The 20,533-nt window shown below is 41.4% G+C and overlaps 1 protein-coding gene across 5 annotated transcripts in view; it reads right to left on the bottom strand.

The window, feature by feature from the left end:
- ncoa2 (nuclear receptor coactivator 2) overlaps positions 1-20,533 on the bottom strand; it is a 54,466-nt gene that overhangs the window by 26,725 nt on the left and 7,208 nt on the right. For 4 of the 5 annotated variants that reach the window (XM_061093437.1, XM_061093438.1, XM_061093434.1 and 1 more), the window contains exons 2-4: positions 12,809-12,891; positions 4,168-4,275; positions 3,011-3,183 (exon numbers count right to left, since the gene is read on the bottom strand). In XM_061093437.1, the coding sequence (XP_060949420.1) occupies positions 3,011-3,183; positions 4,168-4,256 (262 nt within the window). In that variant the 5' untranslated portion in view covers positions 4,257-4,275; positions 12,809-12,891. Of the gene's footprint in view, positions 1-3,010; positions 3,184-4,167; positions 4,276-12,808; positions 12,892-14,006; positions 14,075-20,533 lie in introns of those variants that run through there. The other variant, XM_061093436.1, reaches the window with a different exon arrangement.

The following is a 20,533-nucleotide window of genomic DNA, read 5'->3' on the forward strand; positions in this document are numbered from 1 at the left end:
GAAAGGTTATTGTAAATGAGTGTATGAGGACATGCAGCTGCCACGCTGGTGGCAGCCACTGGATGGATTGCATTGTCATGCAGAGAAAAAAGGCTATTATGGAAACACAGTGACAGCGTGTAAACAACTCTCGTTCCAAATACAGAAGCAAGTTGTTTGAACATGGTCAGGCAGCAAAGGCAGAACTAAGAACCTTTTATTTATTTTTAAACAGACTATGAATTTTCTCTAACTTTAATTAAGACAAAATTAATAATCGCCATCGTGGTGAGTTGTTCCTATAACTACTCGTTAGCAAGGTGCTGCACAGATACTTGTAGCATTGACCAACTGGTGCAAAACAGAACTCAAAATAATTTGACGTGTACATATTGAAAGGTGCTTTATTTAGCGTTGCATAAATAAAGCACCTTTGACTCCATTGCTACAGATCTTTAAATGTAAAGGTTATTTGATTGGTTTAACTGGTGAAAGATTTGATTATCCTTTGAGTTCCTGTACCTGCACTATGGTGCTGTGCGTTTGTACACGTGAGTGATTGGGTTAATAACCATGCAGAGAAGCCTTATGTTCAGAGTGTAGGCTGCCCTACTTTTAAAGTTGATGATGAGAGGCAGAATATAAGTGGGCTGCTGGGGGGACACATTTAACTGTCACACCGCGCCAAGAAGCAGGCTGACCATATGGTGAGAAAACACTGTCGCAAAAAGCAAACAAAAATCACGTCCTTCCTTTGTGTGCGTGTGTGTCAGAAAGCAGACACAAATCGCCCCTGCTCTTTGGGCTCGTGCAACAGCGCACAGACCCACATTCATCTCTTTCAGCATTAATGATGTGTGCATCAGCAGGACCTCTCCAGGCCCAGCGGGGCCCAGTATACCAGCACAGCTGCCCTGGGTACAGACCCATCACTCAATGTCAGTGCGGCCTTCACTGGCTTTCTGTCTGTCTGCAGAACTGTGTCACAGACAGACAGAGGGATCGATCACTTACAGTATAAGGATTGTATATGGTATAATAAATGTATTAATAACTACATAATCTGTAAGTGGCAAGACATTTCTCGTTTCGTCCCCTCTCATTTAAATGTTTTATGTAGTGGATTTATGTAAAATGAATTCAAATAAAATACTAAACAATGTACTGGCTGTAGCTTAGAAGCTATATTGTATGACCCCGCCTCCAGCCAATGAGAGCTGGGCTTTTACTGCGTTGGCAAGCGTGAGCACAAGAGTGTAAAGGAAGTTGTAAAGCACTCGGGTACACCATTAATTTATAGGCTCTTTAAAGATATTATCACTCAACATATTTTCTGTAAGGATGCAGCAAAATGGAAACAGACTGAAAGGCAAACATGTGCTAAGCATACAACTGCACGTCATTTCAAGAAGGAGCAACATGCAGACGACAAGAGAGAAATAAACCAGGATAAATTTAAAGCTTTTCACAGTGGACCAGTTTTTCAGAGGCCATTGTTGTATTCCACTTCTCTGCAGGGCTGTGACACCAATCAGTGAGAGTTATCAAGTCCAATTAGTGGAATTTAATATACTAAATAATGTCACCATAAAATGGGAATATCTTTTACACTGTAACGATGCTGTCAGGGGGGAAATAATCATGGGCCTACAGGAAAAAAAGGACACTATAAACAATCCTGTACAGTCCTGGAACATAACACTAAAACAGAAGATAGATGAGGTGCGATGACAAGAAGAAAGGGTGGCGGTAAAATGATATAACATCTACTCTGAGCATAAAGACATCTAAATGAGCATCTAGTGCTTCCCTGGTTCGACTGGGAGTGCAACGAGAAAAATGAATGGCTGCTGAAATCGCTGTATCCCTGAACTCAGCCAGATGAGGTGAAGTAGTTTTATATATACAAGACCTTTTCTAGGTGGCCATAGAGGTCTGAAGGACAAAGCAGAAAAGGAAAATACTGTAAGGCCCTTCCCTCAGTGGTAGCACTTTGATGGCGTCACAAGCAAGCAGGGGATGTTACTTGAGCACAGTATGATAAACAAATTAAACAGAATAAGAAGGGGAGAGGGAGATAGAGAGCTAGAGAGAGAGAGAGAGGGAGGGAGGGAGGGAGGGGATTATGGAATAAGACAGCAGAGTGGGGGAGGAAAGGACAGACGGTAGCCGGAGTTTATGTGTGATTTTTGCATCACATTGCTCATCATTACATAACGCATGAGTCACAAACAACATGACATCATCTGCTGGTTTGATTCATGTACACCTTGAGGGGGCCACTCTGTGTCTACCAGTCACACAGCTGCTTTTCATGTAAGCAAGGTCCAATTTATTTAGTATTTACCTTGATGTTTACCTTATAGCAATAACAATTTAAATTTAAAAAAAAAAGGTATTTTATTCTGGTTCTGGTAAATCCAATGTGAAAAAAGTGATTGCTGAAGACTAGGAGACAGGAGAGGCTGGCAAGTACAACCAAGCACACTGATCCATTCGCCTTATGTTCTGGCTCAGAATTAAAGTGGGAAAGATTGGCTGCCAACATTAAACTGCTCTGGTTCATGCAACTTATATGATGAAGTGGTGGAGGGGAACATTAAATCAATTGTGCTGCTCTTTAATAACAACATCAATTACCGGGTGTGGAGCGGATCCCAAACCATAATATTTATACTGTCCCATCAAATCTGAGGTTTCTGCCAACACAGTACCACCTGTGGCTCTAGTGGTTGCATCAGAGCCTTATGATCATGCGCATATTCATGATATAGAAGCATCTTATTTGCAGGATTAGAAACTACAAATCAAACCACTGTTAAATCCAGCTGCAAGTATTCATTTAGCTCGGTATACAACCACGCAGCATGTTGTAAAAAGTGAACAGAAAAGCCTCTAGTTGAATAGATGTGTCTTATTTAGAAAAAGCAGCTCAGTATTCTTTTAACAGCTCTACATGAGGGTTCCATCACCTTTATCTACTCATGTTAAATACAGTGAAGTGGTAAAAAAAACATGTTGCCAGTTGTACCTTGCTCCTTTATTTGTCTGATTTGTTTCACAGTTTCCTTCAGGATTGCACATTTGTCAGGCTTGACATTGAAGTTGTCGATGTCGTTGAAGTTGGCAAAGATCAGCTCGGCGAGCTCTTCGATGTATTTGTTCTCGTGCTCGCGGTTGCGCTTCTCGTTGCTCCGCTTGGGACTGCAGAGACAAAGAGAGAACACCGGGGTGAGAAAATGCAGGGAAGAAGATGGTAACGGCAGGGGAGATAAATATGTATGCTTAAAAAGGTTTGACTGCTTGTAAATGTTGGTGTAGCAATTACAATTCTAACACAATAAAAAAAATGAATAGGCAGTCGGAAAGCACACAGAGCCGGAGAAGGAAAGAAAATCCATCTACAAAACTACTCCAGAGAGGAGTATTCACACACACACACACACACACGACTGAAGAGCCCTCTCATTTTCATAGCTGCCAAATGACAGTGCACAACGTCTACTGTAAACCTGGGCATGGAGGAGAGGAAGCAGAGGAATAAGGTTCGGGTCAATTATGCTGCATATGGCATGAAATATATCTCTAGGCCTCTTCATTGTGCAAACACAGAGAACTACATCAATAAAGGAAACCTACATTCTCGGCTGCTTGTCTACAGATGAATTATGCAAATGTGTAGTGCAGAATTCAAAAGTGCTCCGGGGTTGGCTGCCACAATAGAATAATGGTATTGTTTGTAACTACTGGGTTGCTTCTGTACATACAATAGACGTTGGGATTTGTGTTGTACAATCTTGCAGTTGGTAAGAAGCGGTGGAGGAGGTTCTGAGCCCTCCTTGGGCCGCATGGTGGGGCAGTCGTGAGAATTGTCGCCTCAGAGCAAGGAGGCGTCTGGATTTCGAGTCTGCATGGTCTCCTTTTGATTGTGTGGGTTTTCTCTGGATACTCGCATCCTCCCACAAGCCGAAGGCTCAATAGCCGGTTAAATGGCACCTTAAATTGTCTGTAGGTTTAACTGTGAATTATTGTCTGTCTCTTCATGTCTTTATGTCCCTTGTACAGCTCATGAAAGAGTGGCCAAAGCTGCAACCAAGTGCCTTGTGATGGAGTAGAAATGTCAAGACTACGTTCCTTAGGAGGATTTTTTGGAGAGCATATCCTTATGGACAGGAGTAAAAATCTTACCTGGGTCCTAAAAGTTCAGCAGGACATTCTTTGCGTTTTCTTGACTCTGCCCTTGCAGGGTCAGATGGGTTTTCACCAACTCCACTCATCCTCAATGCATATCAGCGTCTGGAAAACAAACACACAGAAACAAAGACAGTTTAACATATGCAACACTTGATGGATTGATTACAAACAACCACTATGTTAAGTGATAGCATCCCATAGGAGGTGTGTGAGCCAACAAGGACATAAGGATACAACACACACACACACACTCACACACAGAGTTCTGCGCCAGGGGCACAGGTTGATCCACTCAACCTGGAGAAATGAGTGAAAATGGAGCGGAGAAAGAGATTCAATCATTTCTCTCTGATGGTGCACCTCTCCCCAGAGAGACTGAAATGAGAGCACGGCACTTTGCCCACAGCACCAGACTGCGCGCTCAGCCGTGTACCAAGAAAAACCCATTCGTTACAGGAAAAACCAGGCAAAGCCAACTCACAGTGAGCTAGAGCGGCTCCACCATCACAACATGTGTCTGTGTTTACCAAGGGCCACAGCGAATGCTTTACCTGTATCAGCTTGTAAAATACACATTTAAAAAAAATCACTGACACTGACATCTTGTATATTTTTTTTATGCCGAGGTACAGAGTGTAAGATCTTAGTAAGGATTTATGTTGTGCCTGTTTTGTGCTATCCAAAGTGAGTGTTTGCTGTTTCTGTTACTTAGACCCTACATATTGCATCTTTGGTTCGTCTGCAATCTAAGATTAAATTCAATAATGGTATATTTATTTTTATTATGTCCATTTAAACAGCTTGGAGCCATTAGTGACAAGTCCAGAGACTTCAGAGACTTGCTTGCCCCTCTGCAGATGTTAAAAATCTTCCAAACCAACATACATTTCATGCTTCTCCTCCTCTTACCCTGCGAGTCAGCATGGGCTGAACGTCATGCTCCTAAATGAAAGACGATCAATAATTGATCAAAGTAATGTCTTATTAATTACCACCATCATCTGCACCAAAAACTGATGACGGCTAATGGCCTTGGATTTCAGAAAGAGCTCTGCTGCATAGAGGAAGTAAACCCTTCCAAAACAAATGGTGACATTTGAATAGAGGGGTGATCTGCAGTCCTTTGCTGTAAGAGGGTGATAGATGCAGGGCAAGGACATACCCAGTGAAAGAAAATATGTCTCTCCCCAGCCCAGTGCACGAGGTTGGGGCATGCTGTGTTGTGATACACTCTCAGCCACTCTTACCATGGAAACAGCTATGACACACACTGCTCACTGCTCAGCTATTACATAAGGCAGCACGGAGTACAGCACACTAACATAGAGCGGCGTGGAGGAGTGTAGCTTAGCAGGAGCAGGCTATACTGAAAAGGGAGCTAGTGACCATGCAAACTTGAGTCGGGCTCACCCCTGGTCTGGAGTGACCTACTTAAAGCTAATGGTAGGGTCTGCGCTCGAACGGTAAAAGTAAACGCAGCGGTGACTTGCCAGACAGGCAGAGGAGACTCTGAAGGGTAAAACACATTTTCACCACTCTGTTGACAAGTGACTTTAGTGCTATTGTTGGCTCGGACAGCATATGATCAGATAATGGTACACAAATGTCATCAAGCGTGTGTCCTTGCATTATTCTCTTTGGAGCGTGTCTTTACGCGGTTGCACTGTCCACTGAAATGACAACGGTAGCGGAACTTATGTGCTTTTATTAATGACAACAGAAACAGGCCATTAAACACTCGTAGCTAAATGGCACTCTCTGTTCCTATTGGCCGTGCCTGGGCTTTCCAGCACAAGTTACCATGGGGATTCTAGACCTGATTGGTTGCGCATGTCCCGTTGGGCCGGATATGATTGGATGCCTTCGTCTCCTTGACATGGCAGTAATGATGGGTCATTGTACGTAGAGACAAATAAGAGAGACTGCCAGTACCAGGCACGTTTCAATGACAGCAACACAGACAGCGTGGCCACCGGGCTGGCAGGCCGTTTTTGTTGCTGGGGGTCCGGTCTTCACATGGGCAGAGTAGCAACGGATTTCTAATCCCATAGAATTCCCTGAATCCCTGGACAGCTGTTGGCACTTCCTGTACAGAGCTTTGTCACTCAGATAACTATCAACATAGGCCACTAGGGGAGTGTTGCTCTCTGAACGAATCTGAAACCTTTTTGCAAAGACTCTCATGACTCAGTATGTCAGGGAAGAAGTGAAAGCTAACATATTTTCTCAATTTCTTTATGTTTAGTGCCCAAACTCATTTAGTTTCATTTAATACATTTGTCCTCTTTTACTCCTCTGAAAAATGTAATATTTTGATGATCTAATTATAACCTAAAAGAACATATCTTGTAAAAATATATCTGATTAGTTTTAGGACTTGACATATTTTTACAAGCAGAAAATCTGTACTTGACATTATATCAAGTAGCTGTCAGATACACATTCGAAAGCAGAACATTTTCATCACAGATGTAGCAGTAGGGATCTTCAGGATGATGATAATGGAGCCGTCCATGACAACGCAAGCTATCATGTTCATGGCTCTGAATGCAAACTGAGCTTAGTCCATGATTCGGCCGACCAATCTACATTAGTATGACACATGCATATCAATTATTCACTTGCACTTCAGTCTCTAAATGGAATGTCTTTAAACTGTAATTTAAAGGGATACCAGAAGCAACACATAGCAAATATGTTTACGACTGAGAAGATGTGAAGACAACAGAACACGGTTTATTAGTTAGAATTATATATATACACAGGTATAGGTTACTGTCTTATATGTTTTTATTAACGGTCACCTACACTGCAATATAAAAAAACTGTTCTCAGGGGGAAATAACCAATTAACTGAAATCATTTAAACAAAGAATTATACTTTCTGATAACTCAAGACTGAATTAGCATTAGCTTTAGCTAGCATGTAACCATCTCATTGCCATGTTTTAAGTGTGTTGTAACAGCTGTCGTGATATGGCCGAGCGTCACATTGCAACAAACGTGTGCGCAGATACTGTATCATTTACCACACAGCAACACCGGGTATAGTAACTATACCTCGTTATGTATAGCACTGACCGGCATATTCTGGAAGGCATCTGCCAAATCTACAGTTCATCAAGCTGTCAGCTCATTCACTCCATTAGTCCTGCAAGTTGAGACACACAGTCCATCAGGTACTAACTTGTGATCATAGATGGTGTGAAATCAGTGTGAGGCTAATAAGAGATTAACGAGATTTCCAGAGACCAGATTAATGAAACAGATCAGATTTAAAAAGGATATTATTTATATCTATTTATAACCAGGGGACTGAAGGAAAGTACTTCAGCTGGTCATGTCATGTTTACATTAGGGTCATAAAAAGATTGAGGAAACATGCGTGTTATAGAGCAGTTTCAGACCAAGGCTGAAAAGAATGTGCTGCAGCAATGGACTGTGATGTTTTCTGAACATTAGAGAATATACAAATGTAAGTAATAATACATTTCTTTTCACGTTACTTCTCCCTGGGTGAACATAGGTAAGACATTCCTGAAAGAAAAGAAAGAGAAAAATATCCCAATTCTACTGACAAACATTTTTAGGAAAAACGCATCTATAAATGGATGCCATACAGAAAAAAAAGGGACATATTTCACGCTTTAACTATGAACTGCTATTTACAGTGAGTTCGGCAAACTGCTTGCTGTTGTTGGCAAAGCACTGGCAAGCCGACGGTCACTCGGAAAGTACAAACTCCAGATCTGACCTGAGGTGCTTGGCTCATGAGGCTTATAGGAGCATATACTGTTCTATGCTGTTGTTTTGCAACTGAACTCAAGATTCCACTTACGTAAGTGTAGTAAACACCTCAACCCAGACTCCCCTCTTCCCATCTCTCTCTCTCACACATACACACCTATTAGACGGCAAACATAATTGTATATTTGTGTGCTGACAGGTCAGCCCTGCCAGTGTGAACTCAACACTTCTCACTTCATTACAGGTTTTCATCTTCATCATCTGTGTGTCTGACTCACAGGGCTAAATGAGGGGTTAGGTTACTAAACCACTGCAACAGCCACAACACTGTCTCAGCAACACAACGCTGATGATTTTCCAATATCTGAACCTGTTTATCAAATACCAGGACAACATAATGTTCTAAGATAAATAAAGAGGTAATTATATCTTATTTGAACTGTGTAAAGCTGCATGTTAAGGCACTAATTAACAGGTGATATTACTAAACAAGATAAAGTACACAAAGATAAACTAACCAGCAAAAGTTTTTAAAAAATCAATCGACTTTGAAAGCAGCGTGTGCACTTGAGGGAGGTGATCACAGATGTGTGTCATTGCTTATATCTTAGGTGTCACAAGAGTAGACTCTGGGACTGAGCTGGAGCCAACCAGTCTGGCCGGGGCTAACTGCAGAGTCAACAAGGGGCTGCTGCTGCAGACGACAACATCCCTCCTGAAAAACTTCACACAACCTTTACACGACACGGTGTATCACAATAAACACCTCCAAGGTTCGACAAAATGACCCTTCAACTACTCTGAGTCTGTGAGATTGACAAGACATGATACACAAAAACACAGGAAACACGGTGCCAGGGAAGTTTACATTTGGGCTCGACAGTGACGCTACACCGCTCAGACTTGACGTAGTGCTGTAGGCTGCATGCACACTGAAAACCAGTCAGGAGGTCAGTAAGTCCAAATACCGCACTCATCACATCCAGTGGTAGTTCTCCATGGTCTGTTTTGGTTTGTGCAGGTCCATGATGCCATGTGTTGCTATGTCATCTCCTGTTTGTCAGTTTCACAGTGTGCGTGACAGAGACGTAAAACCTGAGAACGTTTGGGTATTTTGGTAGAAAGAGGGAAACAGCTGCTGAGGTTTAAGGCTGTAACAGTTTTAAATAAAGTAAATGCCAATTAATAAAGCACTATTTCACAATATTGTGATGAGTAAATAAAATTAATATTCCCGCCTATGTACACTAATTCTTGTGTCACAATTAGATCAAATCAAAGCGCTGAGGATAAAGGTCTTTATTTAACATTTAATCAATAATGCAAGACTGTTTTATAAAAGGCTGCCATAACCACACAACGTGAGCTGGGCTGCAGGCAGATCTCTGGAGGGGGGATACTTCAAAAAACACTGAATCACCAATTCCAGTCAAAGTATATTGGAGGGAAAACATGAATGCAATGAGGGGGGGGGGGATCAGTGTATGATTGCCAGGGGGAGAGGGCTTGTGCCAGTGTGCCATTCCTGTAATCATGTGGGTTAGCAGGGGTTTGATTATAGAGACACACCCAGGGCTTCTGGAGCTCAGCGAGTGCTGGGCATGACTGTGCATTTAACTGCATCAAAAGCTATTGGGGAAGTGTTTGAAGTCTCCTGCACTATAATAATGAGGGCCCTTCTGGAAAGTGCAAAACCACTGTGGGGCACTGAACAATGTCTCGCTGGTGTGTAATCTGTCCTCACATGACTTCTTGGCACAACAGGCCCCGAGAGAGACATGGAGAACAAGAGCGCTTCCAATAAAGACCGCTTCTGGAGGGCTGCAACATGGGCCATTTATTTCCCCACAAACTGAGGAGAGAATCACGACGGGGGAGGGGCCTGGAGGACTGGCGTCCTCTCATTTTACGTCTCAATATTTGCAAGGGTGAGAAAATGTTCTGAAAGAGCCAAAACACACAGACACATGTTGAAATCATGTCAGATGTATTAAAGACCAACATGTATTTAAAAACAATATCGATTTCAACAGAACCCCACTTGGGGGTGGGGGTCTGCAGTGAACCTTCGCCTTGCTGACAGCTGCTGTTACCTTGAACCAGATGTTGTGATATTAGGTTTGGGTCAAGGGAGAGGCAGAGGGAGGTGGGAGGAGAGATGTGATGATGGACGGAAAGAGATTAAGAGAAGTTGAAACCTTGAATCTTGGGTGACTTTAACAAGATCTGAGTAATGGGCGTGTCCCTCTGAACATACAGAAGAATCAGATCAGAGATGGAGAACAGGCTTGGGAGAAAACCGAGTGTGCACACAGAGACAGAAGATGAGGAGACAAAGGGAACAAAAATAGGTCACAGGCCTTTTACACAGAAAAGGTTCACTGAGTGTGTGATGTATTCACTAGATCCTCAGCGTCAATGTTTAGAGGCTCCAATCTGTCATCACACGTCTTTATAATAATATTATCTTAGTGCATTAAGTTAACTCTCCGTTCTCTCCTCAAGCTCGGTCGCCATCGTTCGCCCACTCATGTGCACTGTCCAGTTTCCAGAGTCATTTAAATTGCATTCAATCCTTGTATATTTTTGGTACGCTTGGTAAAAAAAAAGCATGAAGCGTCCAAAAACATCTGGCCCAAACACACAAACAAGCTGCTGCTGTTTAGCACACACAGTGGTGTGCACCTTGCTACCAAGTCCCTCTCAAGTGCTTGCCCACTGTTGAATCACTGCAAGGTAATGGCTCTAAAGTGCCGGAGAGCAACCAAGAGCCAGGCTCCCCCATTTACTGAAAGCTGATCACGCTCATGAATCTTTAACGCAGGCAGTCACTTCAGGATGTCGCAGGATGGGAAAAGGAAGGGGGGAGGGCTTTCTGTAAAATAAGCACAGAACAGAGGTCTGCATGGGGCAATTTGGTAAACTCACACCTGAAAAGCTTGGTACACGAGCCGCAGTGGTACCTCCAATTATCTCTAAGTCAAATCTTGACCAGAGCAATAACGTTGATTACTACATAGACACTCACTTTAAAAGTCATTCAGATTGTATTTCATCAGGGCTCAGTCACATGATGGCTGGACTGATGTTATCTGCAGTTTAGCTGAAGTACTGTGCCAGCACTTGATCAGGGATCTTCCACTTGTAGTCGATGTAATGCAAAGTGACAGGAGGATAACCAATTTGCCCTGTTTATTATGCACAATAAAAATATAATCATGGCAGCTAACTAGGCTTGGCAAAATTATATTTAAATCAAATGCTTCTATTCGGTTTTGTTTATCTTGCCTGCATGTAGCTCATTTTTACCAATGACCATAACCGTTAATTAATGTGATTATTTTTTTTTGTATCCGTTACACATAATCTTTCTGGTTTATCAGTGCAGGACTCTGGCACTGCATGCTGGGCTCTGGCTGTCAAAAGAGAGAAACCATGAGGGGAGATGAGAGCTGGATTCAAGAGGGGGGGGACACAAAGACTCAGTGGATGGCAAAATTGATTAACTGGTATAAATAAGCACCTCTCCACAGCAATCTAGTCAACAGTTCATCTGTAGCTGAGAGGGCTGCCAGAGGGGAGATTCAGATGTCACTGCGGAAATCAGATTATTGTATAAGGTGAAATGTAGGGACATCCTGAGCCGATCCCTCAGGGTCATTTGTTTTAATTGATCGTGACAGCGATATCCATCTATGATCCTTTTTTATACTGTAACCCATTGTGAAACACCATGTTTGAACACTGGATATTAATTCACCGTGCCACTGTGGAGCAGCACACACAAGTAGTGGAACAGTTTCAATAAAACGATACGGATATATTGACAGAGCAAACCTGCTTTAAGCAAATACATATGTTTGCATTTAGTACAAAGTGCTCCCGTTGGCGTACAAATGCATTGAAACACTCTCCTCTCAGCAAATAAATTAAACACTGCAGGAAACTCTTAGATTTAATTAGCTTTACCTTCTTAATGTACGTTGACTTTAAGTTGTGTGTGCACTGCATCAGTGATATAACATATGAATATGTGAACGCTACATTGAGACCCTTGAATACATAATATTTGATGACTCATACTGACACAAAGGTAATAATTTTCTGATAAAGAGCTATCTAAAAGAAAACCATGCAAACCATGTCTTTACATTATATGTTGTTGTAAGAACTGCTGGCGATACACTAATCCTAACAGACACATTCTGGCCGCCACCGTCTAAGCTGTACAGTCACACAACCTTGCAGAGAGAATGATGGTTTCAACAGTGACCTTGTTTCCCCCACACAAGACAGAAAAGACGGGGACTAATGGATGCATCATAATACAATACTTTAACACAATCATTTGGATCAGGATACCGAAAAGGCCCGTAGAAAAGGTGTAACTGTGTTGAAATGAAGGAACAGAAATGAATTTAGCAGGCCTCCATCTCACGGCATTGTCACAGGGACACTTATAACTAGATCATGGCTTAAACCCCCCCCCCCCCCCCCTCACAAAAGCTCAAAGTTCTAACTGTGTAGTTCATCTGATAGCAGTGGAAAACTGCCTGGAGATTTTCATAAAAACATCATCAATGGTCTTCCCTTATAACCAGAGAAATCAGCTAACAAGCCGCTTAGAGTTCAAAGCAAGCACTGGGGACATGTATCCCATTCAATACCATAGGTGGGGAAACATGCTGATAAACAAACGTTGGAGCACATGTGAGACAACGACACTCCTGAGACTGAGTCTTACCTAAATAATCATTCAAATAAGAATTAAGTTAATCTACTTTGCATCATTTGTGCAATTTTTCATTTTGAGTTCAGGCGGGATCATCCAGGAGTGTCTACACAGTAGAGTTTCATAATTTGAGGAGAGATGGCCCCGGCATCTTACCTTGGTTGTAGTCCAGAGAGTCCCTCAGGCCATTGCTGCAGGGCAGTAATGCTATGAATCCTTTAAGCATCATCCACTTCTCCCTGTTGAAAGAAATAACAAGAAACCATGAATTTGCAGCACATAGTGTGAATCAGCACAAAGGCACAACAATGTATAATGAAGGACTGCTCGAAGATTGTAACTGTACTGTGCTTTGTTTGTACTGCAATAGTTACATGTTGACAAGTGGAAACAGCAACATATTAGGGGATGCAGCAAATATTGTCGTCAATGATAAATCTACTGATTATCTCAATGAATCAATAAATTACTTGGTCTATGAAATGTCCCGGAGGAAAAGGTGAAATCTCCTTTTGCTAATTTAAGTTCAAACTCAGGACAGGGAGCTTGGAAATTGAATTTGAAGAACCAAGATAAAACCTTGAATGAACTGCTCGGAGAAGGATACAAGCATAGATGTGTTGTGGGGACCTGGTTTGGTAAAACCTTGTACTATCCATGTTTTAGCTTTGATGAAAATCTAATTACTGTAAGCTCCTACATAGAAAAGTATCATGACAAAAAAATCCTACACTGCTACATATAACATGTCATACTGCAAACTGGTAGAGCCAGCCCCACTGAGCAATGTTTACTGACTCATGGGTTTCAAACCACAGCTGAAGTGGCTAATTAAAGTATTTCGACACAAAATGTAGGGACTTTTGTATTGTAAATATATTATGATGGTGTGTGCAATCAGTCGACAGAATGCAAAAGGTCAAGTCGTGTCTCAACAAGCTCACTTCTGTAACTTTAACTGTCAATGTCTCAAACTCACAACGACCCATCTTATCTAGCATTAACCGTTTCTGTGAAGTTAGCGCAGAGGTGCAAGTTAAATGTCCACAGGGTTTGTTCATGTCCTTAGGGACCTCAAAGCCTATTACATTGTGGAACATGGTGTTCCTTATTAATCGTGGCACACAATTAATTAGACAGAAGAAAAGTTTCAATTTGAATCATATTCCCATTTGGATAATTAGAAAATGCAACTTTTAACTATTAACAAAAGCGAGACTCTGTGAGGCTATTTGGCCAGACTGAAAAAACAACAACAATGAAATTTTTCTGCAGACAAACTCGTTTTGTACTACAAGTTGCCTGATGCAGGGAGAGGCGGGCAGCCCTGGCCTGGGTGATTTCTCCAAAATACCTGCCAAGTGAGCCAGCTGAGGAATGCATTCACGTGATGTCATGTGCTGACATAACAAGAGCAAACTGATTCCCCTTTTGAACCCCGCACAAGTCCATAGCTGGAAGCCATGAAGAAAGGTGATATTCTGTATCCTGAACTGCAGCACACGACAGGGAAACAGCTCAAATCGGGGATGAGTCACCGCTGAAAACAGAAGGCAACAGCATGCACAGTTTAAACACAAAGTCCTCTGCTTCTGCACACAGCCTCACATCAAATATAGTCCAGCCATAAATAGTCACAGATAGTCACAAATGCTACCATCAATCTTATTGTTTTATGAAATTTCATAACTCTGTATTTCTCAACTCCACCTTCCTCTATTCCTTTTTCCATTGTCTTCCCTTAGTTCTCATCCTCTGGAGGAATTTCCTCTGGGCTTTAATGCTGTCACATGCTCAGTCACAGTCCAGGCCTTAATCTGTGGACTGAGTGACAGAATAAGGCGGAGTGTGAAAACACTCCAGTGAACTAGTTTATCAGAAATCATATTTTTTTTAAATGGTCAGACTGGACCAAAATAGCACTTGAATGACAGTGAGATGAGTCTGTTCTTTGTTTACTCAAGTCAATCACTCAGAAAATCCATGATCACAGTGGATTCCTCTCAGACAATCCATCAGAAGCTACAATAGGAAGAAATTAATCAGAGACAAAATACATTTACTTAACATCCAGTAACAAAACTTGAACTAGTATTCACTAGACTAGACCACACTTATTCACATTCACTGGATTTTTGTTAATTAAGATCCATGAATTATTCTGAGAAAATGTTGAAAAACGCCCCAATCATGCAAAGGTAAAGATGTGGATCCATCCCCTGATCTGGATCTGCACTAAGATTTAAATGATTTTTCCTTGGGTAATGCCCCACCCCTCCGGAAAATTTGTAGTAGAGTAGTTTTTGCGTAATCTTGCATAACAAACAAACAGACAAAAAATGCTGGCATCCCAGGGCCTTGGTATGGTAGCCTGTGCCTAAACGAACTAAATCAATTTATACGTTTTAATATGAGTTTAATGCACCATGTGAGCCAGTGTGAGAAATGACTGCACCAAACCACCACTCACATATTAGAGCAGCTGAGTCAGACCAAAGCTTTCTGTAACATCAGGGGTAAAGACCCACTGGTGACAGTAATGGAGTGATCCAAGTGATACTGGCAAGGCACACAAAAAGTATGCATGCAAAGAAAACCTGGCTGAAGATCTAATCAGGAATAGACGTTTTTCTCAGGCAGCGCTCTATCCTTTAAGGGCTATTCTGCTTGGCACAATAGTGTTGAATGACACATGGTGTAACAAACAAACACAAACCACTCTGCCAAGCCTGTCACCGTTGCTTTAATTGGGTTTCATGTTACCCCTGAATACTTGCATTACACAATCAAGTGAAGCTACTTGTAAGTGACAAGTAAGGGCCTGTTATAAAATAAAAAAAAACTAAGACAAATATGCAAAGTCACAAAGATCGACGAAGCCAGAGAAATAGACATAAATCCTTATATTGGATAATGCGAGACTCTGATTTGGCAAATACACTTGGAGTTAAACCATCTGTTGGTATTTAAAGGGAGGTCAAAGATCATCAGGTTAAAAGTTCAAGCCCTTCTTAAACCCGGGGTGGGGGCAATGCACGGTTTGGCAAGTGGAAATGGTAAGGGCTGAAACACTGTGCATTATCCCAGTCTGCCAGAACGAAAGCTTAGTAGTACATCTGAATATGCAGGTGAGTTGCAAAAAGCTCCTTTGGGCATTTGGAGGAAGTTTTCAGGAAATGAAAAGAAAGCAAAAGGAACTGGACATGTTTGCTATGTTTAATGTAGAATCAGCTGATGGGCGTGACAACCTAAAACACAGAACCATAGAGCTGCAAAACATCGGCTCAAATTTAAGTTCAACATACGCTGTCTTAATGTCTTTGGTGTCTTCTACGTGTGTCTCACCGGGAGATATTTATTTTCATTTAGTTTTTATAATTTTCATGTGTCAGAATTGTCATCAACCCCCCCATGCTGGCCGTGAATCCAGCGTGGGATTCTCTGCTGTGTTCACACATCAATTTCTCCTGAATTTCTACTCACTTTATGCTAATGTCAGCAGAAACTGCAGAGCCACATACTTGCCTTCACCCATGCACCTACCCTAGAGAAGGTCCGGAGGATCCGTGGAGTTCAGTGCATGAATGAAAGAAGCTGGAGTGAAAGGTTTCGTCACTCAGGCTCGGCTAACAATGCTAATGAGCTGGCTAATCAGGTTCAGTCAGGACAACGGGGAGAGGGTAAATGTGCTAGAAATTGACCAAAATGACCAGGTCACGGAGAGGCTAAACACCAATGGAGGCTCTACTGGGTGCCCTCACAACAGCCCACTGATGGCCTCCAATTTAATAAGAATCAAGGCTGATGTCTAATGCCCTAATGAAAACACTTAGCCTCATGGTTCTAGTCACACCAAGGTCTGGTCAAGATTGCCCTCCTAACCAATAATCAATAGATGTTTGTGGTGGGGGCTGGGTTTGGGTGGTGCGTGGTAAATAACACTATTAGATTAATCAACCAAGAAAATAATTCCTGATGTGTAATCTGGAACAAGGTAACAAAAATATACGTTTCACCAACAATGGAGCTTGTGACGGATTAAAGGTTGAGAAGTGTTGTTTTATAAGCTGCTGGTTTAAATCCATGAACTGGAAATGGGGGTCACCACCATATTGTGGTTGTATGGAGTTTCTCTGAGGAGATGTTAAACGGATGGCTTAAAATGACAACATATCCAGAAAGCACCAGATTAAGGCATAGACACGATCTATAGACAGGCTCTTGTCTATTATTTCTGTCTTAAAATGCCAGACATTAAAGAACACAAATACAACTCGCTACACGTTAAGTAACAAAATCAATGTTGAAGTAGCAAATAAGAAAACATCTTGGAAGAGCATATTGGTAGGATTCCAAGCATACAGAAGGGAATGGTTGTTGGAATTGTGATCAGTATCAGGGCAGTATCTATTTATTTTTCATTACGTCTCATTCTCCTCCAGCTTTGATGACTGCAAATTGTTTTATGTGTTTGTGTGGAATCTAAGATTTTATGCATCATTTAAAATGCGCTCATTATTAAATGCATTTATGTTTTTAATTGATTGTAGACCCGAGGAATAGTAGCTTTTTGCTTTAGGGCAAAGGTAATGGGGATGCTATCAAGTTTGCCTGTAATTCTTGAAAATCTCCATGGCCTTGTTTAACTGACAAAATGAAAGTATCATAACCACTTTGAAGGTTAGGGTTAAAGAATTAAGAACTGTTTGCCATTGACAAGTTTGCACCAAGTTGTAAAAACGTATTATAATAAAAAGGTGGATTTTACAATTTTTATTTACACGATGTTGGGTATATTTGATGCATGCCAAACAAATCATAAGAAAATACCAACTGGAACAGTGTTTTACTATTAGTGTTACATTTTGCATAAATACAGTTATATCAAATATATCAAATATCCAAGTAAATACACTATACCACACTCATGGTTCAAGAGGACCATATTGAAAACAATTTAACGAGTGCATTAAAGAACTGAAGCTCATGCTGTTGTGAGCTTAAGCAGACCATTTGTCTTGGTGAGATCAGTGTACACAGAGATCCTCACATAAAACCCTATTACTTATTACACTTTGAAACCCTGCCAGCAGATTTCAATGCGCTTCTCTGAAGCAGATGCAACCCGGTGCCAGGTGCCCCTACATCTGTTGCTCCAGTAGCGACAGCTAGCTCCGTCAGCTGCGACCTCAGGGACAGTAAACACAAACGTGTAAGAGGCATAATGAGACTGATAAGACTCAGCGTCGTAAAAAGGTGAGTCATAACGACAAGAGAAACCGAATGTGTGTGGAAAGCGAAACAGTCCTGCAATGCAGAACACAAGTGTGAGAGAGGCTGTGGGCAGGAAGAACAATTTGTATGCACAGCTGATTGCAACGTGTTTCTGAGGAAATCTGGAGCTCGTCTTGTGACTGGCCTGCGTGTTAACTGCGTCGCCATTGTGCCTGTGTGTGTCCACCATCTTTTATTGCATGTCACAGTTTGTAAGGAATTAGTTCCCGTGGAGTCCTGAGGCTATACAGTGGAAGCAGAGTAAGGAGCAGGAGGTGCCATGTTAGAAAGGAGGGGAGGGGAATAGGAGATCAGCTGACACAACTATGTCACTATCAGCCAAAGACTGAGACAATGTGACAGGCCGACGCTCGGGCTCACAGAAAAGTCAAAACAATAAAGTCAGACAAATCTGAAAGAAATAATTCAATTTAGATTTAAATTAGTGAGGGGGGGGGGGGAGGTCCTCAGTGTATTTCTGCTACACTGATCGTATAGAGGGATGACTTTAAACCCCAGCATTACCTGATTGAAAGCACTGCGCCTCTGACAGTAGAAAATGTAATTGGAGCAGACAGAGCAAAGAGAAAAAAGTGAAGTAGTCTTCTCTTCCTTCCTCCCTCCCTCCCTCCCTCCCTCTGTGATTCTCTCTATTTCAACAGTCCCCTGGTGAAACACTCACAGTGAGAGTCAGGTCAGGTAGACCCTGCAACCATTTAACCTCTATTTAGAAAAGCAGGTCAACGACAGTCACCAATAGGAGCTAAATTGTGTTTCTTTACCGATTTTATCATCGCATGAAATCTGGTACGATGTAGTTCCATTAAAATGAGATATAAAACAAAAATGTTTGTCACCTCCTTCAGTGAAGATCACAAGTATGAGCAATTTGTTAATAATAAGCAACATGATATCAATCTACAAATACCACATGGATGTGAATGATTATTTTGCACTAACAACAATTTAACTCCTCCATTTACATCAGAAGGAGATACAGATGAAAAGCTGGCATGTCAAACAGGACTCTGGTCTTCTCAGGTCTATTTCAGGCACAGGTAGAGTCAATCACATTGGTAATAAAATAAGAAAGTGCTGGGGGTTCATTATCTAAACAGGGTTTCCCTACTATGATAACAAGTTTTGTAGGATGGAAATTAAATGAATGGAAACTGTATGTACATATAGATATTTACTTCTTTAAGAATGCAAATAGTAGCAGTGTAGGTTTGGTCTATTACAGAGAGTTGAAATCAGGGTTGTTTGTAGCCTTAATATTGCTCGGCTTGCAAGTGTTATTGAGTTAGTCTATTTTGTGTATTTCAGAGTTAATCAGCCTTAGAGTTTAACCTGCAGGAGCTTCTGAGGTTAACAATGCAAGATGTTCTGCTGCCTCAAAAGAAATTAATTAAATGGCGAGGGAATATTTGTTCTTAGCGTCTCAGAAATGAAACCAAAAATCTCTCAAATTTCTGTCACAGATCAGCTCAAGTGGAGAGATGTCTAAAAGGAAACTTAACTGTCAGAGGAAATAGCTGGAGGAATGAGACACGACTCAAGGCGCTTCAGTGACATCATTTGGTTATGGCTACTACTGCTACTGAGGTTAAACTCAGCTGTCTACAAGAGCAAAACGTTTGTCACGTGGCCAAATTAAGACAAATATATTGCCGGGTGATGATGAGAAGATGAACCACATGGTGTCTTCTAACATTGTAATTCTTCCCCTCCTGCCTTCAAATCCTTGTCGGGGGAAAGATCTCCACCCCCACCATGTGTTTTCAAACTAAGACTGTTGTCAGTGGGCTCTTGTAGCGGAAGCGTCAGTGGAACATCATGGGTTGACTCTCTTATGCAATTACATGTCCAATGAGTGCCTTTGTTTTGTACTGCAGTGGCAGATGTGAAGGGAAGCGGTTTTGTTTTGACAGCCCACATCTTCAGGTGCCAAAACCACAAATCTCTGGAGCACAGACATGAATAGCAGCACACTAACAGTCTATGAGGTAGAAATATAGGTTACTTAGCCAGTCTGTTGAGGGAACAATGCAATTAATTTATGTAGCAATTCATTACTTGCATATATATACAAGTTCTAAACAGAAATATAGAAGTAAGTTAACAATGCCACTACTACAGCAAATAGACACGATTTTTTAAGTCAGAATATTAAACACTGGAAACCTTTCACCCTGTTATTAACCCTCTGGTCCTGAAGCAGTTTAGCCTGTTCTTGCTCATGTCACGTTTTTACACACCGGGTCCATTTTTTACTGCACCAGTACAAGAGAGTACAAAATGTTTTTGTGCGCTATTAAGTTGTAATGCCATAAATAAATCTAATTTGTTTTTTTTATTATTTATTTCCCCAAAATTATGAAAAAGCAGAATCTGTTCTTATGAAAACACTTTATTTTGGCAATGGGATAAGGGGATTTTTATTAAATATCACAACTTAAAGATATATCTTGTAATTTTCCTGTTATTTATCTTTTAACTTACATGGTGTGGGGATGGATTCAGACCATATTGATTTTTAAACATGGTCTTAAAGTGTAAACAGGAACAGTGGAGAAAGGGAATCCTTCCTTTCTTAAAAAAAACATG

The sequence above is a fragment of the Limanda limanda genome, chromosome 20, assembly GCF_963576545.1.
Source record: "Limanda limanda chromosome 20, fLimLim1.1, whole genome shotgun sequence".
Lineage (NCBI taxonomy): Eukaryota > Metazoa > Chordata > Actinopteri > Pleuronectiformes > Pleuronectidae > Limanda > Limanda limanda.